The sequence below is a fragment of the Notamacropus eugenii genome, chromosome 5, assembly GCF_028372415.1.
Source record: "Notamacropus eugenii isolate mMacEug1 chromosome 5, mMacEug1.pri_v2, whole genome shotgun sequence".
Classification (NCBI taxonomy): domain Eukaryota; kingdom Metazoa; phylum Chordata; class Mammalia; order Diprotodontia; family Macropodidae; genus Notamacropus; species Notamacropus eugenii.
This window is the reverse complement of record NC_092876.1, coordinates 360,286,669-360,305,792: the sequence shown is the minus strand read 5'-3', so window position 1 is coordinate 360,305,792 and position 19,124 is coordinate 360,286,669. Positions and strand designations below refer to the sequence as shown.

At 36.0% G+C, this 19,124-nt stretch overlaps 1 protein-coding gene across 2 annotated transcripts in view; it reads right to left on the bottom strand.

The window, feature by feature from the left end:
• Window positions 1–19,124, bottom strand: part of CIP2A (cellular inhibitor of PP2A) — a 47,006-nt gene that overhangs the window by 21,788 nt on the left and 6,094 nt on the right. For both annotated transcript variants that reach the window (XM_072614056.1, XM_072614057.1), the window contains exons 4-10: window positions 17,699–17,793; window positions 16,468–16,564; window positions 6,454–6,576; window positions 6,136–6,281; window positions 4,355–4,430; window positions 3,903–4,121; window positions 2,308–2,467 (exon numbers count right to left, since the gene is read on the bottom strand). In XM_072614056.1, coding sequence (XP_072470157.1) covers window positions 2,308–2,467; window positions 3,903–4,121; window positions 4,355–4,430; window positions 6,136–6,281; window positions 6,454–6,576; window positions 16,468–16,564; window positions 17,699–17,793 — 916 coding nt within the window. The remainder of the gene's footprint in view (window positions 1–2,307; window positions 2,468–3,902; window positions 4,122–4,354; window positions 4,431–6,135; window positions 6,282–6,453; window positions 6,577–16,467; window positions 16,565–17,698; window positions 17,794–19,124) is intronic.

Below are 19,124 nucleotides of genomic sequence, written 5' to 3'. Positions count from 1 at the left end.
AAAATTACCTTTGAAATTCCCTTAAGTCATTCATAACGTAAAGTATTGTAACTTTCAATAGTTGAAGCTAGAAAGGGGCCAGAGCGTCTTTAAAAGAAGGTAGTCTGTTTCAGACAGAAGATGGAGCTAAGATGGTTTCTATGCAAACAAGTGAATGGAAATTTTATTTTTTTATAATGTTCAGCTAAGTCAGGATTGGAAAAGCTCAGGAGCAACAGGACTTCTATTCAAATAGAAGAAAACAAAAACTTGTGGAAAGCTGGCATGGGAAAAATACTCTTGAAAGGGCTTCACACATAAGCACAATTATATTGGAGGAAGATCACACGTAACTGTTCCTTCTTCCTGTTTAACTGTCAAAGAGAACACCTTTTATATATACATATATATGTATATAAATATAAATAAATATATCTATAGACCAGGAAGTCAAATGAAACAAAGCAGGAACCTTCTAGTTGACCAATTAGGGCTCTTTCTTTGATTAGCTGTACTAGTTTTATCAGAATGGATAGACTGTAAATATGATGAAGGGCAGCTAAGTGGCACAGTGGACAAGAACATCAGCTCTGGTGTAAGAAGAACCTCAGTTCAAATCCCACCTCAGACACTTACTAATAATTCCATGAACCTCGGCAAGTCACTTAACACTTGCTTGTCTCAGTACTCTCATCTATAAAATGAGCTGAAGAAGAAAATGGCAAACCACTTCAGTATCTTTACTCCAAATTGGATCAAGTAGAGTCAGACATGACTAAAACAACAACAATAGCAAGAAAATGATGAAGAAATATGCTAGGATCACACTCCTTAGGCAAGATGCTCTCACTTCAAGAGACCTAAGGAAACTGAGACCCGTCTGTGGGAACAGCAAATTCATGTCTCTCACCTACCTCACTTCAGCCTGCACACTGAGTAGAACAAAACCACCTAAATTATTGTTTTTCTCTCATATCTTTTTCTGTCAAGTAAGTAGAATGCAAATTAAATGCATAGATGATATGACTTTTCTACAAGAAAATTTGATCAGAGATAGAAATCACAAACTGAGGGAAAAGGAAATGCTTCAGGTAGGACAGAGCAAGTAAATGAGTTCAGCTTTAAAAAAATTATGGTCCAACCATTCTGGAGAGCAATTTGGAACTATGCCCAAAGGACTATAATACGTGCATACCCTTTGACCCAACAATATCGCTTTTAGGGCTGTATCCCCAAGAGATCATAAAAATGGGAAAAAGACCCACATATACAAAAATATTCATAGCAGCACTCTTTGTGGTGGCCAAGAACTAGAAACTGAGAAGATGGTCATCAAATGGAGAATAGCTGAACAAACTGTGGTATATGAATGTAATGGAATATTATTGTGCTGTAAGAAATGATGACCAGGCAGACTACGGGAAAACCTGGAAAGACTTATATGAACTGATACTGAGTGAAGTGAGCAGAACCAGGAGAACATTGTACACAATACACAGCCAAAGTGTGTGATGATTGATGTTGATAGACTTAGCCTTTCTCAGCACTGCAAGGACCTAACACTTCTCCAGAGGATTCATGATGGAAAATGCCATCTACATCCAGAAAAAGAACTATGGAGGAGTTGGACTGCAGAGAGAAACAGACTCTTTTGCTTTGTTTTCTTTCTCATGGTTTCTCCCATTCATGATAATTCTTCTATGCAACATGACTAATGTGAAAACGTGTTTAATAGGAATGTATGTGTAAAGCCCATATTGGATTGCATGTCTGGAAGAGGGAAAGATAGAAAATTTAAAACTTATGAAAATATACGTCAAAAACTGAAAATAAATATTTAAATAAAAAATTTAAAAAGTTATGGATTCATTTGCTGAACTCCTAAGTACCTATTAAACATAAGACACCAGATGTTAAGTAAAGGTTTATTTGTTTTCTAATGTCTCAGCTGTTTTGCTTGCTATGAAACCTGAAAAGAAAAAGAGAATTACTTAGTGACAGCAACAAGAAGTAAAAGTATAGCCTAGAGAAGAAAATGAACAGCCTCTTTAGAACCTGCTCTAAGACGAAGAGGAATATCAGGGACAATCTTTAAAAGCACTAACTGAAGTACATGTTTACATAAAAGTTTTAATTTTACTTTTTGTTTTAAAAAAAAGTAAAATAAGAGATAACTTACTAGAATATCCTCACTAAAATGTATCATTCTGGAATTTTAAAAGAGGAGACAAGAGTGACAAAACATAACGGAAAATTCAAATTCAGTATCTTACTGGGGAAATTAGGAGAGTAAACATCACACATATTCTACATCATTTCAAAGGATATTCAGCAAAATGTCAATGGCCTTAGCCATTCTTTCACATTTTTTCCTTGTTAGTAGGTCATCAAGATTCTGTTCTGTGAACTGAAGTTGGTCAAGAATGCTGGGCAACAGCAGGTCCAGAAAACGATCAGTACAGGAGCAGTTGGCAGAATCTATGACATCCTGTAGCGGTTACACAGACACCATGAATCAAAAATAAAGATGTTATCTATAATAAGGTACACAGAAGAAATGCTCATTATTGAACATTCTTCTTATGCTATCTATCTTTTCCTTAATTAGGTAATTTTCTTTATTCAGTTTTGTGTTCTGGCATATTAGTTATTCTAAACTTAGAATTTTATTCAAAACTCAGAATCTCTTACTTATAGTAAGGAATGCGGAGAGAGTATGTTCCTATCATTTCACTGATACAGGGAGCTCCTGATGGTAGAGGGAATTAACACTGCCAATGCAGAGAAGTACTCTTTTTGCAACTTACCGTCTTAGAGAACTGCCCAGAGCATTGGAAAGTTAAGTTACTTGCCCATGTCACACAGCCAGCATGTCTAGATGCTAGACTGGAATCTGGGTTTTTTCCTAGTTACTATTTTTTTAAAAAATCAGCAAAATAAAGCTAACAACTAGATTTAATGAATTATTGAGTCTTTATTAGGTGCCTACTATGTGCCAGGCACACAATGGGCACTGAGGAGTACAAAGACAAAAATTAAACAGTCCCTACCTTCAGAGAGGATATATTCAATTGGGGGAAATAACATGCATACATATAACTGATAACGATAAAAGATATACCAAGTAAATACACAGTAACTTGGATGACAAAAGGCACTAGCACCTGGGAGAGGGCAGAATCAGCACACTTTTCACTTGTTTGAGCTGAACTTTGAAAGATATCAGGCATTTTAAGAGTAGAAGCATTCCAGGCATGGGAACCAGCCTGCACAAAGGCATGGGAAGGAGAAAGAAAACGCCAAATGTGAAGAACGGTAAGCAAGTCAGCTGGCTGATCTAATATTCTGCACATAAACTTACAATTTTAGCTTTCAAAACACTCAAAATACTTTACAAAACACAAGGACCAAGACAGAGAACTAGTAATATGAATAATTCAAAATATCAGTATTACTAAAGATTATCCTCCAAATATACACACCACTCTCTTGTACCTATGACTCAGATAAATTGCAAAAGAAGCCTTCCAAGAAAGCAGTGGCTGGGAGAAAAGGTCATGAAGGTGAGAAATGCTAAGCTCTGTAATCACCAAGATTTGGTAAGATTAAACTAGCTATAGCATAATAATGCTAGTAGGCAATATTTACGAGATATATTGGTTACTGGTTACAAAAAAGTGATATCAAATCAATGAAGTCCCCACTGTTTCTGTTAACAAACTACATTAAAGGCAAGTAAAAAAAAAGGCTAACTTACTTTGGCATTCTAGTTATGGATATTTCCACCTAGCTAAGTGGAAGCTGTCAAGCTATCAATTTTTTTAAAATTTCCTAGACATACACTTCTTTCTAAAAGGGTTATTATCATAACATATCACATCAATAACAGTAACATTAAAATATCATCACTATCACATTATTACCTCAAATATTTCCTTGAACAGTTCCAGTGCTAGAATAGAACAGTTTTCTGATACTTCCAAGGGTTGGCTTGACCAATGTAACAGAGCAACTGTTGGCTCTAAAGATTTAGAATGGTTTCCCAGTCTTGTGTTGCCAGAAGCAGGTGATTCAAATACCGCCTGGCTAAGGACATGGCGTAGCTGTGTCACTGAACAGAAGGCAAGAAGTAATTCTAAAACCTGTGCAGTATGAACATAGGAGATACCAATGTGACTGGACATTAACATGTGAAATCAAATAATGCAGTTAAAAAAGTTAGTCATATTTATTTGAACACATCAAAATGACATGAAAAGAGCTTTCAATCCTGCCTTTAAAATCAATTCTATAAAAAATTAAGGGTTCTTGCTTTATTTGAAGTAATTTTCAAGAATCACAAGTGACATTCTCTAAAGATCAAGCTTTACTATACCTTTGAAGAAGAATCAGGGTCCTTCCCATGAAGAAGACCTAACACTTGATTAAGGCATGAATTGAAGTGTTCATATCTAAGTATAAACCAAGATAAATAGCATCATTATTACAAAATCATAACAAAATAACACACCTTTTTAAAAATTTCAGTTCCCAAAGTAAAAGGAAAATGCTTTTTTTAAAATGTAGATTTTAATTTCAAATATCAAATTACCATGGTAAGCCTAATCTACTGAAAAGAATAGTGTGGCACAGTGGAAGAAGCAGTTAATTTAGAATCAGGATCTCGCTTAGAATGCTGGCTCTTCAACTTATACTTTTCTGACCTTGGGCAAGTCACTTTAATCATGTAGTTCTCAGTTTCTCTAACTATATAATGACAGCATTGCACTGAACTATAATGTTTAGGGTCCTTTTCAGCTCCAAATCCTATAATCCTAGAAATCAATACAATTATATATTCATGAACCAGTCATTAATTTTAATTACTTCAGTTCTATACTCAAATCATAACATTTACCCCCATGCTTACCATTACAAGGATGTTCTCTATAATAAATGTGATATTGAGGAAGATTCTCTCATTGGTGTGTTGCCCAACAGGAATTTCGTATTCATAATAAAGTAGATTGCATACCATCTGCTACCTCATCAAGGGAGAGGTGAATTGATAAATCAGAGGGTAATTGTGGAAAGAGGTATGATGCTAAAATGGAAGAAGAACAGCAGAGGAAGGGCACTAGTAAATCTTGGAAAAGTCAAAGTCCATTTTACTGCACAGAGTATTAACTGCACACAAGCTAAATGGACAATGCCTGAGACTTATTCTTCATTCTTACAATGATCCTCTAACTTTTCTATCAAAGTCTCTAATATAGAGAATGGTTTAAGCCAGTGGTGTCAAACTCAGATGGAAACAGAGCAGGCCACAAATTGACTTCGAAAAGCACAAATTAACATTATCTATGTTATACTATATTTTCATTTTGTTAAAATTTTCCCAATTACATTTTAGCCTGGTTCCTCTTCCATGAGTTTGACATTTCTGATTAAGGCAATTCCAGAGGAATTTAGTTTAGAATACTAAATTATATAGTGTATAATGAAATACCTAGTCAGGAAACAGAGAACAGAGAATAAGAGGTAGAAAGCATTGCCTAATAAGCCAGTGATGAACCACAGCTATAATAAACAATTAGAACCCTCATTATAATAAGTAACATTATCCACTAATTGTTAAAAGCCATCCTGACTTCATATTCAAAACCAATTTTTGTTCTTGAATTATTTTGCGAATAAAAGTAATCCAGAAAGCCAAATTTCAGAAGATAAAAGACAGTTCCAGTCATTTAAGGCAGTGGTACCAAACTCAAATAGAAACAGAGGCCTCTACATAAAGACCCTTATAAATAAGTGCATATTGACTTTAAAAAATACATATTAACATTACTTGTGTTTTAATGTACTTTTACATATTTTGTTAGATATTTGCCCGTTACATTTTAATCTGGATCAGCTACACTCGAGAATTTTGTAGGCCATATTGCCACCCCTAATTTAATACATAAATCACATACTGCCTCTCTGTATTTCAAGCCAAAGATGAAATATAAGTGGAATGAAGAATGTTAAAAGATTCCTGCTTATAGTCTTCAGTGATTCATAAAAATTAATTTCATTGAAATGATGAAGATAGTTATATTTTTTCACAATGAAGTGTTCTCAATATACACCTGTATAGGAAAAACTCTTAAGTTTACCAAGACAACAAAGATGTACCTTGTGAGACAATCCGCAATTTTAGGGTTCTTGAGAAGGTCCATAAGTAGGTCAACTGAATATTTTCTGGTTAATGTACCGTCACCATTTACAAGAATATTAAATATTAACTGAAAAGTCTGATGAATGTTTCGAGAATGGAACAGCTTAAAAACAAAGAAATAAAATACAAGAGGTGTAATGCATATAAAACTGAATCAGATATTGGTGTTCAATATGTCAAAAAAAAAAAAAAGCAGTGATATTTGTTAAAACCAGAGAATAAAATTTAAAATAAGTTGTTTATAATTATTTTTTTAAAACTCACTCAATATTTACCTTTTCTCCAACTTCTTCATTTAATGTTAGACTTGATAATACTGAGAGTGCAAACACAACCACAGTTAAACTACTGTGAGCCAAGAAGCTAATGAGAGTACGATACAATGTCTTCACGTTACTCTGAAGAAGAAAAATATTTAACATAAATTAGATTTAGTCTAAAATTCTATTTTACTCTTCCTGAGAACATAAGTTGCATATAGCATAATATGCATATAGCATATTCAATAAATAATTATCGAATTAATAAAGTACAGAAGCTACCTAAATAAATGCTCCTGAGGCCAACTGCAACATGACACTTTTATAAAAAGGACCAAATTTTTTCCTAAGTCCCAATATAAAGGATTATAGTTTGCAGGATAAGTTCTGGAAACATCCTTAGAGAAAATCCTTCATGATGATCTCTCACTTATAAGCCCTCCACAGATAAGATACTTTGCTGATAAAAAATGAGCAGCTATATAAAACATGAAACCTCAATCCCAAGACAGCAAAAAAGTTTGCCATAATTTTCATTTCAGTCAAGCCATACAGGGAAAATACTTTCAAAAATGCTTTAATCCTTCTCCTATATGACTACATTCAAACAGCTATCATTTTGAAGAAATTAAAGTCATCTATAATTATATAAAAATGTTTTAATTGCTACTGATTAGAGAAATGCAAATTAAAACAACTCTTAAGTACCACTTCATATCTGTCAGACTGGCTAATATGACATAAAAGGAAAAATGACAAACGCTGGACAAGACGTGGAAAAATTGGAACATTAACGCGTTGTTCATGGAGCTGTGAACTGATCCAATCATTCTGGAGAACAATTTGGAACTATGCCCCAAGGGCTATGAAACTACAATATCACTACTAGATCTATATCCCAAAGAGGTAACAATAAAGGAAAAAGGACTCTTTTTGTGATGGCAAAGAAATGGAAATTGAGGGGATGTCCATCAACTGGGGAATGGCTGAACAAGATATTTGAATGTAATAGAATATTATTGTGCTATAAGAAATGACAAGTGGGAAGATTTCAGAAAATCCTGGAAAGACTTACATGAACTGAACAGAACCAGAAGAACATGGTATACCGTAACAACATTGTGTGATGATGAAAGATTTAGCTCTTCTCAGCAATACAATGATCCAAGACAATTTCAAAAGGCTCATGATAGAAAATGGCTATCCACATACAGAGAAAGAAATGTGGATTTTGAATGCAGATAGAAGCATGTTTTCACTTTTGTCTTTATCTTTCTCATGGTTTTTCCATTTTGTTCTGATTCTTCTTTGTGGAAATATGTTTAATATAATTGTGCATGTATAACTTCATGGAGGCACCCTCGCAGCGAACACTGGCATCTAATGGACTATGTGATTGTAAGAAGAGGCAGACAAGATGTGAGCATGACAAAGGCAATGAGTGCTGTAGTGCTGGACTGATCACAGACTTACCCTTACCAAGCTAAATATTCACGTTCATCAAAAGTGCCACCCCCAAGGCAAAATGACTACCAGAAGAATAAATGTCAACAAATCAGAGCTCTTCTCTGAGCATGAACAGTTTGCTGCTGACTTGGAGGGAAAGCTGAGCCAACACACAGTTGGCAACAGTGGAGCAGAAAAGAAGTGGGCAACTTTCAGAGATTTGGTGTACAGCACTGCATTTGCTCATCTGGGTCAGAACACTCACAAACACCAAGACTGATTTGATGAAAATGATGGGGAAATTCAGAAGCTGCTAAATGAAAAATGAGAACTCCACAGGGTTTACCAGCAGGATAGTTCATCCACCTCTAAGAAGGTAGTATTTAATTCCATCAAAAGCAAAGTACAAGCAAAGCTTAGAGAGATGCAGGATTCCTGGCTCAGCAAGAAAGCAGATGAAATTCAGTTTTATGCTGATAGTAATCCAAAGCGTTTATGATTCCCTGAAATTTATTTATGGACCAAAAACCTATAGTGCATCACAACTACTCAGTGGTGTTGGAGCCACCTTAATTAGTGAGAAGGACATGATCCTAGAGAGATGGGCTGAACACTTCCATAGTGTTCTCAACAGACCGTCATCAACTAATGCTGAGGCCACTGAACGTTCATGTCAAGCTGAAGTCAATCCCTCCTTAGCTGCACTTCCAACTGAAGAAGACGTTTTGAGGGTCATTAGGCTCCTTTCATGTGGCAAAGCACCCGGCGCTGATTCTATTCCAGCTGAGATTTACAAGGCAGGGGGACCACTGCTCATACAGAAGCTGACTGAAATTTTCCAGATTACATGGCAAGAGGAGGTTATCCCCCAGGAGTTCAAGGCTGCCTCCACTGTCCATCTCTACAAAGGAAAAGGGAATATAATGTCCCGTGATAGTCACAGGGGGATCTCTCTTAGTCACTGCTGGCAAAATTCTTGCTAGAGTACTCCTTAACAGGCTGATCGTTCACCTGGAAGATGGTCATCTACCTGAGAGCCAGTGTGACTTCAAAAAGAGCCGAGTAACAGTAGATATGGTGTTTGCTGCCTGACAACTCCAGGAGAAATACCAGGAGCAGAACAGAGTACACAACATCTGTCTTACTGATCAAGGCCTTTGACACCGTTAGTCATGAGGGCTTATGGAAAACTATGTCAAAATTTGATTGCCCAGAGAAATTCATCAATATTGTACGTCAATTTCATGATGGCATGTTTGCCTGGGCTCTGGATAACGGACAATGCTCTCATGTCTTCCCAGTCACGAATGGAGTGAAACAGGGCTGTGTGCTTGCTCCCATGCTTTTTAGCATGATGTTTTCAGTCATGTTGTCAAATGCTTTCAATGAAGATGAATACAGCATCAAGGTCAACTACCATACTGATGGTAAGTTCTTCAATTTAAAAAGGCTACAAGCCAAGACCAGAGTGGAGGGAGTGTTGGTGCATGATTTTCTGTTTGCAGATGACTGTACACTCAATGCAGCCTCTGAAGCTGAGATGCAACAAAGTATGGATCAATTCTCTGCTGCCTGTGCTAATTTTGGCCTAATAATTAACACCAAGAAAACACAGGTGCTCCATTAGCCACCACTACACCATCCATATGTAGAACCATCAGTTACAACAAATGGAAAAGTTCTGAATGCTGCGGATAAGTTCACTTATCTTGGTTGTGTACTTTCCAGGGATGTACACATTCACAATAAGGTTGATGCACACATTGCCAGAGCTAGCTCAGTGTTTGGGAGGCTCCAAAGAAAAGTTTGGGAGAGAAGAGGTATTAGACTGACTACTAAACTGAATGTCCACAGAGCTGTTGTGCTAACCTCATTGTTTTATGCCTGTGAAACATGGACAGTCTACCAGCGCCATGCCAGGAAACTGAATTGCTTCCATTCCTAATGTCTTAGGAAGACTCTGAAGATCACCTGGCAGGATAACGTATCAGACACTGAAGTCCTTGCTTAAGCTGAACTGCCAAGCATTCAAACTATGCTTCAGAAAGCACGCCTCCTATGGGTTGGCCATGTTGTTCAAATGCAAAATGTATGCTTGCCAAAAAGACTATTTTTTGGAGAATTCACATGGGGCAGGCGATCACATGGAGGTCAGAAGAAGCGATACAAGGACACTCTCGAGGTCTCTCTCAAGAACTTTGAATTTGAGTGTGCAACATGGGAGACACTAGCACAGGACCACTCGGCATGGTGTGCTCACATCAGAAAGGGTGCTGTGCTCTATGAGCAAAGAAAAATTGAGACAGCACAAAGGAAACATAGGATCCCCAAATATTTACACGGACTATCTGTGCCCAAACTGTGGTAGAGCGTTCCAAACTCGTATTGGTCTGATCAGCCACAGTCAGACATACCGAAACTTCACTTTATCATGGTGATGTCATTTTGGTCCTCTATGAAAACGAAGGACAACATCCAACCAATATGCATAACCTAGATCAGATTGCTTGCTGTCTGGGGGAGGGGAGAAGGGAAGAGGGAGGGAGAAAAATCTGGAACTCAAAATCTTGTAAGAGTGAATATTGAAAATTATTTTTACATGTAATTAAAAAAAACAACTGCGAGCTGATCCAACCATTCTGGAGAGCAATTTGGAACTATGCCCAAAGGGCTACAAAAATGTGCATATACCCTGACCCAGCAATACCGCTTCTAGGACTTGTATCCCCAAGAGATCATAAAAATGGGAAAGGGTCCCAGATGTACGAAAATATTTATAGTAGCTCTCTTTGTGGTGGTCAAAAACTGGAAATCAAGGGGATGCCCATCAATTGGGAAATGGCTGAATAAATTGTGGTATATGAATGTAATGGAATACTATTGTGCTATAAGAAATGATGAACAGGAAGACTTCAGAGAGGCCTGGAAAAACTTATATTAACTGATGCTGAATGAAAGGAGCAGAACCAGAACTTTGCACACAGCAACAACCACAGTGTGCAAGGAATTTTTCTGGTAGACTTAGTACTTTCCCAATGGTCTCTTAAGGCAAAATGCCCTCCACATCCAGAGAAAGAACTACGGAATTCAATCACAGAATGAAGCAGATTATTTTCTTGTGTACTATGTTTTGTTTTGTTTTATGGTTTCTCCCATTCATTTTAATTCTTCTATGCAACATGACTAAGGTGAAAATGTATTTAATATGAATGTAGCATGTATAGAACCTATATAAAATTGTATGCCATCTCAGGGAAGGAGTGGGGAGGGAGGGGGGAAGAAAGGGGAGGGAAGAGGAAAATAATCTAAGATATATGGAAGAGTGTAGAACAAATAAAGTGATTGAAAATGATTGGAAGTGATATGGAAGTGACTGAAAAGAAATAAAATAATAATAATAATAAATTAAAAAATAAAATACTATTAACTGGGGAAAAAGTTTAAAAAAAAGTTACATCTTTTTTTTGCATAAATACTCTTAGAAGACTGAAAACTTGTACTTTTGTAATCAGTATGCTTCAGCAAGACAATTACCAATTATTATTATTCACTTCTTCTTCATCTGATAAATGTTCCATGAAATGTTTAATTTTATCCTTTCTAATCTACATCACACAACTATACTATTCCTTTCTACTCATCCTTTTCTCTCAGCCTCTATGAAACAATTGTACCTTCCTCGATGACTTCAAAAGTTGACTCATTTTTCCTACAGATTCATTTTTCTCTAATCTAATTGCTTAGCAATTTCAGCTTCCACATTAATAATCCACCTAAGAGTCCTGATATCTCCAAATATCACTTCCTTACAGATGAGGAAACTTAAGTTGGAAGAAGTTCCAGGACTTGTTCAGGTCACACAGCTAATAAGTATCTGAGGTGGTGTTCTTTATTACAACTCTAGCCTCTATGAAACACAATCTTCAACATATACACTGATATCCTCTTCACCTTAGCAACCCACAGGGACAAATATAACCTTAGTTCAGAACACTATTATTTGTAACTATGCTACTAAATCTATAATCTTGAGTCAAATTCTCTGATTGTAACTTCCTTCCACGTCTCCCTCTGCCTCACTGTTCCTCATATCATTTATCATCATTACTGGGATTTCTAGTAACTATACACAGCCTTGTTCTTCCAGTTTATCAACTCTGATGACTTTATTCTTTTCATTTTTACATCTACAGTTTAACAGTTCAACTATACTGATCTTTATTCTTTACTCCTGTCACCCTACTTTCTTATCACTTGTCTTATCCCCATTAATATATTCCCATTCCTCACTCTCAACCTTAAATTACCCTCATCATCTGATTCCTGTGATCCTTCCTTTGATGGTGAACATTAGTAGAAAAAGTAACGGTGTCAACTACAAATTTAAGTTATCTGATATCAACTGGGCCCTATATGTAACAAAGCAGTCCTTTTTTTCTTCCATGATTGATACTATCATGAAAGTAGTAGTGGTTATTCAAACCTCTTCCAAGTCCTTTATGTAAACTCTTACCTCTCAGCAGGGAGCCCTAACTCCTAATTAAATGAATAGAAGCCACTTGACTCCAAAACAGCACTTAGTACTACACTACATTTTAAAATTCCTTTATATTATCCCCTTTTCTCTTCCTTGAGCTCCACTGTCTAAGGGTGGTCCTTCTCCTTGCCAATGCCAAACACTCTACTTTTCCCCCTTGATTCAACTTCTTTCTATATACTCTGGAAGCCTGCCCTTTTGATCATTCCCTCTCTTATCAACAATCTTTCCATAATTACTACCATCTTTCCTGTTGCTTTACAAAAAAATCCAGTTCTCCTCAATCTTAAAAAAAAATCCTCACTTGACCTGACAAGTCTCCCCAAACAATGGTCATTTTGCTTCTCTCTCATGATCAAATTACTAAAAAGTTACCTATGATTCTCATCTCCATTTCCCGCCCCCCCAATTCATTTATGCTTACATATCCCATTCACAATGCTTACAACATGACTTCTAACCCCAACTGAATTAAACCACTCTTTTCAAGGTTACCAATAATTTTAGAAATGATAAATCTGATAGCATTTTCTCAATCCTGCTATAAATATTTTTGTACTCATAGGAACTTTTTCTCTTTCTTTCACTTCTTTGGAGTACAGATCCAACAGTGGAGTATCTTGGTCAAAGGGGATCCAGTGTTCAGTAACTTTCTACGTATGGCTCTAAATTGCTTTCCATAATGATTGTACCCATTTACAAGTCCACCAACAATTAATCAACATGCTTGTTTTCTCATAGCCTCTCCAACATATGTCATTTTCCTTTTTAGACATCTTTTCCAATCTGATGTGTGTAAGGTAGAACCTTAGAATTATTTTAATTTGCATTTCTTTGAGTATTAGTGATTAAAAGCATTTCTTCATATGGTCATAGATAGTCTGGGTTTCTTCCCTTGAAAAATTGTCTATTCATATCCTTAGAGAATGAATGTATCTTGTATATTAGAAATGAGATCTTTATCAGAGAAGCCTGTACAAATGTTATTTTTCTCAGTTAAATATTTCCTTTTTAATCTTTATTGGATTTATGAAAAACATTAAAAATTTCATGATAAAAATTATACATATCTCATGTTATGCTTTCTATCCTTTGTTTGGTCATGAACTTTTTACTCTGTTCATAGGTCTGATGGGCAATTTTTTCCACGTTCTTCTAATCTGTCAATGATGTAACGAGGACACATATTCATTTGAAGCTTATCTTAGGTCAAGTGTATGAGGTGTTGGCATAAATTTAATTTCTTTCATACAGCTGTCCAATTTTACCAACAATTTTTATCAAATAGTGATTCCTTATCCTACTAGCTGAGGTCTGTTTTTAATCAAAAACTAAGCTACTATTAGGTTTGTTTGCTTACGTATGTTGTGTACCTAGTCTGTTCCACTGATCACTCTATTGAGGTGGGGAACCTGTGGTCTCCTAGGTCCTTGGGTGCATCCTTTTGACTGAGTCCAGGTTTTACAAAACAAATCCTTTTATTAAGGGGAGTTGTTCTGTGAAGTTTGGATTCAGGCAAAGTACTGCCCTTAAGGACTTAGAAGGCCACATGTGACCTCAGGTTCCCCACCTCTATTTTTAGTTTTAAACCAGTACCAAATTCCTTTCTTTCCATTCACCTGGTCATCACTATAACTGAGGCCCTTCTCAACTACCATATGAAATAATGCAACTGCCTAATTGATCTTCTCATAACCTTTCTAAATGATCTTTCTTGAAGCTGCCAAAATAAGCTTCCTAAAGACACAGATCTATGCCACTCCTTTGCTTCATTACCCTCAGTGGTTCCCTACTGCTTTTAAGATAAAATAAAAATTCCTTAACCTAGTACTTTAGGGACCTTCAAATCTGGATCCAATTTACATTTCCAGCATAATTTCACATTACTATCCTTTATGAGTTCTATTTTCCAGCTAAACTGAACTACTAGGTTCACTGAATCTAGAATTCTATTCCCTTCCTCCAAGCCTCTACAGAGGCCTAGGATGCCCTCCTTCTACATGTTTGCTTTTAAGAATCTTTATATTCTTTTTTAAGACTTCACTCAGGTGCCACTGCCTCTAAATAGCCTTCCTTGATCCCCTTCCACCACCCTGCTCCTAACAAATGAAAGCATTCTCCTGCTTCTCAAATATTCCTACAGCAAAATCTGGTTGGTGGCTCCCACTAGTCCCCATGTTCTATTGTACTCATTTATGTATGCTTACTATAGCCTCATCAGAATATAAACTCTTAGAAAAAAGGATTATTTCGTTTCTGTCACTGTATCCCAAGTAAAAAGACATGATATTTAACTAAACTTGCCTGAAATGCTCCTTTCCCGTCTTTGGCTATCAAAAACCTCTCCTTAAAGCATCAAGTCAGATGCCAGCTCCTCCTTAATCCCTTCCTTAATAATTCTAGTCGGAAATGATCCTTCTTTTGTTTGGCACTCGAGTTAATGTTATTATTCATATAGTATTTCTAACATTGTGCTTTGTGTAGCAGATAGCTATACAATTACCCTATCACCTCTATTAAATTGTAAACCCTTGAAACCATGGACAGTGTCTTTTACAACTTTGTGGCTATGTCATTTTCTAAGACCTGTGTTTTGAGTCTTTGAGGGTAGGAAGTATTTTTGATGAATAGTGTATAGAGTTGTTTATTCCTTCTGAAATTTAGTGTGACATGCTCCAGTTACTAAAAAGTGTGATTACTGAAATACATTTTATCATTTCTCTGTAAAAAAAAATTGCTATTTCTATATTAAACAAATGCCAAGTCAACCTGGTGAAATTAATTATTCAAATAACAGGTTACTGACATCCTTTCTTTTTCCTCCTTTCTTTCTAATGACTACAGATTTACTTTTGTGTCCACACAAATATTGCTGGGGATGAGGAAGGGAAACTAGTCAATTTTGTTTCAAGCTGATTTAGTTAAATCTAATAAAAGCTTAGGGGTACTAGGTGCTTAAGCAATTATGTATCAATTTTATTACTTGAAGTGAGAAAACCTAGGTTTTAATGCCAGTTCTGACACTTACTCCTTGTGTGAAGTAACTTCACTAAACTCTATGGTCACATATCTCCCTTTCATATATTATGATTCCATCCAACAAGTCTACTTACTTCTCATATGGGACATTCCATCTCTAATCTTCATGCTTTTGCAAAAGCTGTCCCTCACGCATTTGCTTCTTAAAATTCCTAGATTCAGCTCAAGTGCCACCTACCCACAAGACAGGACTTATAAGTCCTATCTTGATATACCACCCCCACTGCCAGTGCCCTCCCCCCAAAAATTATTTTGTATTTACTTCTTCCCCACCCCATCCCCCATACATATAACAATGCATGCTTCTTAAAGGAAGAACATATTTAGGTTTTGTCATTTTATCTCAAGCTCAGAGCAAGTACTTATTAAATGTTTGATGAATTATATACCAGACAAAGGAACTTTGGGTTCTAGCCCTGGCTCTGCCTATGACCTGAGGCAAGTCACTTAAACTCTCTGGGACTCAAATTTTTCATCCTTATAAGGATAGGCCTAGATAATTTCTAAAGTCTTTTCAATTCAAGGTTCCATGATTTTAAATAAATGCAAATAAGTGAATTCTTTGAGAGCCACAGAATAATGCATTGACTCACTTTAGAAGGAACCCAATATGATTTTAAACCTTCAACAAAATAATTCAGCATTTCTCATATATACTCTTAAACCAGGTTTTCTTTGGAATTACAACATAACACCATGTTGAAAGATGACAGTGTTTTATACTTGTGCTAGAGTCTTTCAAAGTATAACTCAAAGATCGGAACACTTTAAATTGCTTCACTTAATTTTCAATTCTTTTACAAGGTCTGAAGCATCCAATAGAATGGATATGTACACACAAGCCTTCACATTAAATAACACAGGAGTAAGATTTCCTTGAGACAACCCAACACAAGAACCGGAAGACTACACACACACACACACACACACACACACACACACACACACACACACACACACACACACACACACACACACACACACACACACACACACACAATTCTTACCAAAGACTTTACGTGGGTTTGAACAGATAAGTTGTGCCGACAAAGATTTGCCAAGAGTCCTAGACAAGACATTGTTAATTCATCTTCAGGAGATTGACTATGTTTTGTTTCAGGAGAACAAAAAAAGGAAAAAAGACTGCATTATATTGAATTCCAATATACTGAAAACAATACAAGGTAAATCAAATTTTATTTGATTTCTAGTTAACTAGAGCAGTTAATGTGAACATTTTCCTTTTTATTCTTACATGTCAAACACGATTATAGGAATCACCTAATACATGTTTTGAAACCAAACTATTCAGTCTCAACATGGAAAAAGTTCAAATAAAAGTCTATGAGGCTATGAACTGCACACTGTCTTGTACACTGAAAACTGATATGATTTTATCAAAGGAAATGACATTAAAAAAGAGACATGAGCATATGCTTCGTGCTGTACCCCAAGAATCATGAGACCTTTCCAACTGAGTTGCATCTGAAATCTTCCCCCATTAGAATGTGAACTCCTTGACAGCATGCGTTGTCTTACTTTTCTATTGAAACTTAACACAAAGCTTTACACACAGTAAGTACCTAATAAATGCTTATTCATTCATTTCTTGTAAATTCATGTAGAAATTTTTATTATGACTTTATATTTTTCTTAACCATTCTCTAAAAAGACTAACTGAATTCACAGGACTTCTCAATTCAACTTATTAACATAGAAAGATACTTTATAATACTAAGATTTTTAAATATGAAAAAGGAAATAGCAAATTTCAAATTTTTTCCACAAAATTATACTTTTTACTTCAATGCTCAAAGTTGGGAATACTTGCTCCACTAAGGCACATCACATATCACAACCCTTACACAATCTGATGAAGAGCTGCTGGGACCCCTTCCCACCAAAAAAGATCACCATCTGATAATCAACTTTCTAGTGATAAACACCTTCCAATTTCAGTAGCCTAGTTCTTGGCATAACAGACATGTAATTCATTTCCAAGTCTGTAACCAACTACACTTCCATCTTAGTAAGACCTTTAAGAACTTATCTGTATACCCATCAAGAACTCAGAATCACAACCTACACCACAATGCGGTCCAAGAAAAAGATGGCTTGTCTAAAAAACTACTTAACATAACACATTTTTGGTTTCAAAAAATGTAGATAGCCTACAGATTTTTCCTCAGGAATAAGGATGAATATAAGTATATTAGTATATATGTATATGTTACTTACATGTGACCTATCAGAAATGTAATCAGCTCATCAAAATTTGTACCAGAATGGAAAACTTTGACATTGTAGGTCAGCTTCTGCAGGAGTTGAAGACACTGTAGGTAAAAAAATGGTTATTAACATATAAATATAAAAATATGCTTACTGTTCACAGGAGCATGCTACATTGACAGAAAGAAACTGAGGTTAAGATTAAAAAATTTTCCACCCTGGTTTCAGAATCCTGACTGTGTGACCCTGGGCAAGTCAGTTACTTTTTTAGTGCTCTAGGTCAGTGGTATCAAAGTCAAATAAAAATGGTGCCAATAAACAATACATAAAGTTCCCTGCAGGCCACATATTAACTTAGAAAAATCACATATTGACATTATCTATATTCTATTGTATTTTTAATGTATTCTGTCAAGTTACATTATATTATTTACATTATAATCTGGGTCAGGCTGAATCTGCTTAAGATCACTCTTTTAAGACTAAACTGAAGCTAGGAATGGTAGACCATAATCCCAGCTGAGGATGAAAGGGTCAGATCTCATAATAAACTCAGGCGTTGTGAGCTATAATAAGACTATGTGATTAGGTGTCTACACTAAATTCAGCATTGATATATGATTCCCCTGGAAGCAGTTGCCTATCAGGTTAACTAAGGAGGGTCAAAGCTGCCATACTGATCAGTGGTGAGACTGAGACTGTGAGTAGCTCCTGAACTTCCAGCTTGAGCAAAATAGGGAGACACAGACATTTTTTCAAAATAAAAGTTAGAAAGAAAGAAAAAAAAGACTGTTGCAGAGAAGATGCCAACCTGCATTGGTAATGGGTTTTCCTCACCTAGCAATTCCATATACTAGTGGAGGGAAACCTGCAGTCTCCAGTCCATATGTGGCCTTCTAGGTCCTTGGGTGTAGCCTTGTGACTGAATCCAAGTTTTACAGAACAAATCCTTTTATTAAGGGGATTTGTTCTGTGAAGTTTAGATTTAGTCAAAAGGCAGCACTTGAGAACCTAGAATGTCACATGTGGCCTTGAGACTGCAGGTTCCCCACCCCTACCCTATTATACCAGTGAAATCCCTCTATTTGATAAGGAAAAATTTGGGGGTTTTATAAAACATAACACGTCATTCTGAGTAAATATGGAGAATGAAAATAACCCCACCAAATTGCCCATTTCCTAATTTACCCTTACATATGCATTCTACTCCAATTAGGACATCCTGTCTCTTATCCCTCTTGATTTTATGACTGTCCCTCTCAGAGGTATCATCTTCTTTTCTAATTTGCCAGATAATACTCTTTAAAACAGAATTATGTATGGAAAGATTAGTAGACCTGGAATCAGAAGATCTATGTCTGGGTCTTGACTTTACCAGTTTTTAACTATGTCAATAAACAAGTCATAACCTCTGTGAGCCTCAATTTTACTTGTA